Source organism: Oryzias melastigma, linkage group LG22 (assembly GCF_002922805.2).
Source record: "Oryzias melastigma strain HK-1 linkage group LG22, ASM292280v2, whole genome shotgun sequence".
Classification (NCBI taxonomy): Eukaryota; Metazoa; Chordata; class Actinopteri; order Beloniformes; family Adrianichthyidae; genus Oryzias; species Oryzias melastigma.
Window position 1 is genome coordinate 3,135,527 of NC_050533.1, and position 6,000 is coordinate 3,141,526.

The 6,000-nt window shown below is 38.3% G+C and overlaps 1 protein-coding gene across 3 annotated transcripts in view; it reads left to right on the forward strand.

The window, feature by feature from the left end:
• The window catches only part of adck1 (aarF domain containing kinase 1), a 59,415-nt gene that overhangs the window by 17,537 nt on the left and 35,878 nt on the right, over nt 1-6,000 (forward strand). For all 3 annotated transcript variants that reach the window (XM_024273536.2, XM_024273532.2, XM_036209929.1), the window contains exon 4: nt 117-320. In XM_024273536.2, the coding sequence (XP_024129304.1) occupies nt 117-320 (204 nt within the window). The remainder of the gene's footprint in view (nt 1-116; nt 321-6,000) is intronic.

The following is a 6,000-nucleotide window of genomic DNA, read 5'->3' on the forward strand; positions in this document are numbered from 1 at the left end:
ACAATTTCTGCAGTAAAATGATCAATTAACTGATTTCATGCTGATATATTATGGAGCTCTTCGTTTGGTCAAACAGTTTTATGGTGCAGACGTTGACGGGTTCTTCTGTTGTCCAGGTGCACCGGCGATCGGCGGAGCGTCTTCGGGACTTGTGCTGCGCCAACCGAGGGACTTTCATCAAAGTGGGCCAGCACCTGGGGGCTCTGGACTACCTGCTGCCTGAGGAGTACACGTCCACCCTGAAGGTGCTCCACAGCAGAGCTCCTCAGAGCAGCATGGAGGAAATCCAGCAGGTCATCAGGGAAGATCTGGGGAGAGAGGTGATTTCTTGGCTAGTTTAAACTAAAACGAAATGTTTTCATCTAAAAATAAAAAAATAATCACTTTTTGAAAGTGATCCTTTCATAAGTTCCAGATTTTTCGCTTATTTATCTGTTTAAAAAATGAATAAAAACCTTAAATTTTCCTTATCTTTTTACATTTTGACATGTTTAACAAGAATATTTCTATGCTGCACATAAAACTGGTCAGTTTTGTCACCATTTTGACAACTAAAATCCTCTTTTTTTTCATCTGCACTTTTCCTCCTTCATTTATGAAGAACTTCCGAAGTTCTTTTTTCCTTTCATTCGCCTTTGGTTTATCTCGTTTTGCTTCTTTTTCTCCTTCCTTCCCTTTGAGGATTAATGAAAGATTACTCACTTGCATGAAAACACAAAATAATCCACACATCAGAACGTGAGTTTTTAATATCGGAAACACTCTGAAGATCTTTCCATTTGTAAAAGATCAGGACGTCGCATGAATGCTCATCAGTAATCCTTTAATGCATCTCTTTTTGTGTTTCCTTTGCTCTTTGGTTACATTTTCAGGCTGCTTTTTGACCTTGAATTCAAGAGAAACACTCCTTTAAAAGTGAGATTACACAGTTTTTAGGCGGGTTATGTGCACTTTGTGTGGAAGGCAGTCACATAAAAACCAGGAAAATGAAGCCAAAGTGGATCTGTGGGACGCCGTGTCCTTGTTTGGTTTTAAAGGCTAATAAAGCTGCTGTTATTACATAGTGTTTGCTGCCATGAGGCCTTCAGGGCCTGCAGGAGCTGAAGCAGTCAGTCGCTTACACGCAGGTTCTTGACCGGCTCATTCTCTGTGTTGGAGAAATGTGGCGAACAATACAATCAATCAGTGGAGTCGGAGTGGAGAACATGCTGTTCCTCATGACTAACACGTCCAACCTTTAACCTTTACTGAACTCTCTTCTTTTCTCAGCAGAGGAGAAAGAAAATACTCTAATTATATGAAGCTCCTCCTTGTTATTCTCTTTAGTGCTAAAAGAAGGCTTAAGATAGAATCTGTTAAATGAAAAACTACAACTTAAGGCAGACATGTCCAAAGTTTGGCCCACGGGTCAAATGGAGCCCCTGTTAATGTTCAGTCCTCAACACTTTCTAAAAAAAATGTGTGATTTCTTGAGTGTGGTTGGCTAAATTAGGTTGTAAGTCATTTTAAACCCGTGGAAACAATATTACACAACTCTTTTGTGATACTATCCGGTTCAGTTTTAAAATGTTGAATTAAAACGGGTTGAAATTGGATGTTTTCAAAGAGTTTGATATCAAAAGACGAGACATGCTAACTATGCCAAAATAACTGGAACTGTGGGTGAACGATCTTTAAACATAAAATTCACAATAAGTTTTGTAAAAATGTATTTAGCCATTTTTCAGAGACAATCTTTCAAATATTTCAAGTGTTCGAGGTGGGGGCCAAGGGGCACCACATGCTTTACAACATGAGTGACTTCCAATAAAGAAAATATATCATGAAGAAAATCGGATTGGCAAGAACATGTAGAAGTCTATGGGATTTCGGGGACCAGCTGGTACTTCCCGTTTGGAACGCGAGAAGGAGGGGATGTTCTGTAGTACCAAAAAAAAAAAAGAGAAGCTGAATTTTACGCAAACTATCCCCTCTCTGTGAAATTTAGTTTGTACATTTTCCACATTGAATCCCAGAGATTTAAAGAAAAAAAACAATTAACAAATTGAATAAACATGAAATATTTTGTGTAGGTTTTGGGTTTGAGATATTTTAGCTTTTGTGTCAAAAGACACGTTTAGTTTCAATAGATGGCACCAAAGAAACAAACCGAGAAGAGCCATTTTAGCGTTTTGCTCCCTTCATTTTCTGTTGCTGCTGCCTCCTTCTCTGCCTCATTTAAAAACAAGACAAACGGCCTGCAGGGAGTCAGACGTTTGACTGATGACCGCGGTGGTTTCTCAGGCAAACAGACTCGCAGCGTTGAGCAATGTAACTCGGAGCATCGATAGATTTCACAGCTCGCAGGTTTAACAGTCTGCTGGAAGGAGTTTGTCTCCTCGCTGTGAAGGTAAAGTGGATTTCTTATCAGCTATACTGTTAAGGCTTAAAATATTAGTGTTCAACTAATCTATTCTTTCTTGAAACTTTTTTTAAACTCCAGAAACATATTTTTTTTCATTTTAAACACCAATGTTTGTGTTTGGATCAACATATATGTCATCTGATCTTTGTTTAATGCGGTTTTGTTGGGATGAAGTTAAAGTTTTATATAATCAAAAACTGGAAGCGCAACATTTCGTTTTCAAATCTTGTGTTTTTTTTTCTTTAAATAATTTTATTTCACATGACTTAATTGATAAAAATCCTTGCTAACAAAAAGAAAACGTTTTTCTACTAACAGGAAAAAAAGAAGACATGACAAGACATGTTATATACTTTTGATTAAATTATTAAAAAAAAAAACACAAAAAACTCGGGATGTTCCAGTCCGATCACATGATCATTAATCGAGCTGATCTTAGTTTCAGACTCGATCAGAAGTTGGATGTTATACTCTAATCATTTATTTATTTTATTAGTAATAATTTGATCAGGGATACATATTTTCAACTTTTTATACAGATAAATACTGTACTAGAAATCTGCAGATCATGAATGGATATTTCATAGCTGTAAAACGCATCCGAATACAACATTAGTTTGAGCAGGACGCCACAAAAACAGATTTCTAAAGTTTCTGTTTCAATCACTGATAGTCACTAATTCAGACGTCTGAGCTCAATCATTTTTTTTCTTTTTTTATAAATGTTTTAAACTGACAATAAGTGTCTCTTTTAGTTGGCATAAACAACAACCTAAAAAAGCACTAAAATAAAAGTTTTTAACATGAATTAAATGTAGAGACAGCAGTGGGACGGTCTACGAAGTGCAAGCGCTGGAAAAAGTGATCTAAAAAGAAATCAATAAATCAAAACAACCAAAACTAATAAATGTTTATATTATACATATATGTGTGTTTTCATTACACATGTGCAAAGCTTTATTAAAATTCTAAAAATGTTGAAAAAACACAAATTCCCAATTACTCTGTTTCCATTAAATTAATTTTATGAATAAACACAAACCAAGTCATGCAATAAGTCCATTATAAACATGGTGACGGATGTGAACAATACTTTAATTTATAGCAGATCCATTCAAATTTCATCGTCATCTATCAAAGGAGACGTCGGTGTCGGTGTGGTGGAGGATGTAGATGAAGCGATTTTGGCGAATCGTGGTTGCTGGTTTTACAGAGGAGCTGTGGATCCAACATGTCCGCATGACACACTCGACTTCTGATGTTATGCTGTGGGAGCTGTAGTGAAGTGATATCCAGTTGTTGGTCACGTGACTCGTTAAGCTAACTGGCGACTATTGGTGACATTATCGAGTTGAACTGACGTCTGAATTCGGAGACAATGTTTTTCCATAACTCTCCGTTTTGACTGCTAAATGTAGGGAAAGGGGAGAATTTGGATTAAGCCTTTATGGATCCATTTGTCTGCAAGTGGAGGATTTAGAGTTGGAGCAAATAAAGTAGACTATTACACGATTTTCATTGGGAATTTAATGGAAAAATGACTTGCATATCATACAATAGCTTTGAAAATACTAAAGCTACAGTCACCAACTATTTTTATTCGTAATAGTCTATTTTTTTTTTTAGTTGATAGTTGCACTAAATTTGTTTGATTGTTAAAGCTTCTTCACAGGAGTGATTTATCTAAGCATTAAATGAGAATAGAAGGTCAATAAAATAAAAATAAGGGGACAACCTGGATACATTTATGACTTTTTTTAAACAAAAGTCAGGAATCGATAATAACAAATACTCAATCGAATCAGGATTAAAGGATAAAAAAAAAACACTGGGAAATCTCTACAAAAAAAAAATGTAACAAACGCGGACTAGTTTATAGAAAATATTTTGAAAGATATTTCATGACTTTTGGAAATCTTATGGAAATATGAATCTTCTCAGTTTGACATGAACTTTGTAAAAACGCCACAAAACCTTTTTCATCCCTCTGCTGCCCCCTGTTGGTGAGGTGTTTTGGCCTCATCATTTTTATCTTTATTACTGAGAGCCAAATTTTGTCTTTATTCTTGAAATCATAAGTGACTGTTAAAAACATGTTTTATCTCTTTTTCTGCGCATTTTTGTTGATATGCAGTGAAGTTGTTCCAGCTGGATGCAGATCCTCACGTTCTCCTGCGGCTCCTTCGTGTTTTCAGAGATGCGCTTGGCGCTCTCCTGCTTCAACGTGCAGCATCATTGAGCTGAAAAGCCGCTCGGGTATCCTTTTGTGTGCAGAGAGCGGCGGCAGGATGAATCAGCCCTCCTCCCTTCTGAGTGGCTGGAAAAGAAGCAACGCTGATGAGCTGCACCAGGCGGCTGCGGAGTCGGGGGCGCAGTTCCAGCATCATTTCCGTTTGGCTGCACATGCCTCTTTCTTAAAGCGCCTGGTATTCTCCTGAGTGGAGGTGGTGTGTGGAGCCGTGCTGTTTTCAGCACCATTTGAGGCGACATATGTATTCCCGCTGTGCACGGATCGGAGCGCTTTGCCGCAGTTCTGGCTGCCGTTTCCTCTCTACAGTGAAGCTGCTGAAAGGCCAGCCTGTGCAATATGTTGTTTAAATAAACAGGATCCAGGAGAACCGCGGCTCTAAACTGAGAACCGAGGCGTGACACCTCACGAGCGTGTTTGGGGTGTGGGCGTGGGGACATCTGTGGTGGCGAGGTTTCAGGAAGTGGAGGCGGGTTCTCGTGACCAGAATGTTTAAGTCCACAACGAGCCAAAAAGTGGACACTGAGGTGTGTCGTAAATGATCCAACTTTGGCCGATCAGGCCTTTGTGGTCATGGTTCCTTCAGAGCTGCGTGCTGATTGGCTGCTGGTCAGCTGTAAATCTGTGAGCTTCAGTCCAATAAAACAGTATGTCTACTGACTAGTGGTGCCACAAACAGCTATTTAAATAGTCGATTAATCACTGATTATTTTTTCTGATTAGTCGACTAATCGGGTCATGCGCAAAATGGATGTGAAACACACATCTTAGCTTTAAACTAACTCAAAATATTAGATATATAGCATTGCCTGCGATAATGCTAGTGTGAATGCTATTAGCTGAATTTGGCCACTGAAGGTGCTAGTGCGGATTGCCAAAAAAGGCTGAAATTGATAGCTAAAAACACTGAAGTTGATAGCCAGCTAAAATATTAGTTAAATGCCAAATTATCCTAAATAACCGAAAAAGCCTATGTTAGCCAAAACAGCTAGCATGTAGCTAAAATATTAGCTAAGCTCCAAAATAACCAAAGGAAAAAAAAACAGAAAATAGCCTAAATTAGCCAAAATAGCTAGCATGTAGCTAAAATATTAGCTAAGCTCCAAAATAGCCAAAGAAAAAAAAACCATAAAATAGCCTAAATTAGCCAAAATAGCTAGCATGTAGCTAAAATACTAGTTAAATGAAAATTAGCCCTAAAAACAGAAAATAGCCTAAATTAGCCAAAACAGCTAGCATGTAGCTAAAATATTAGCTAAGCTCCATCCATCCATCCATCCATCTTCTTGACCGCTTCTTCCCTTTCGGGGTCGCGGGGTGCCGGAGCCTATCCCGGCTACTGAAGGGC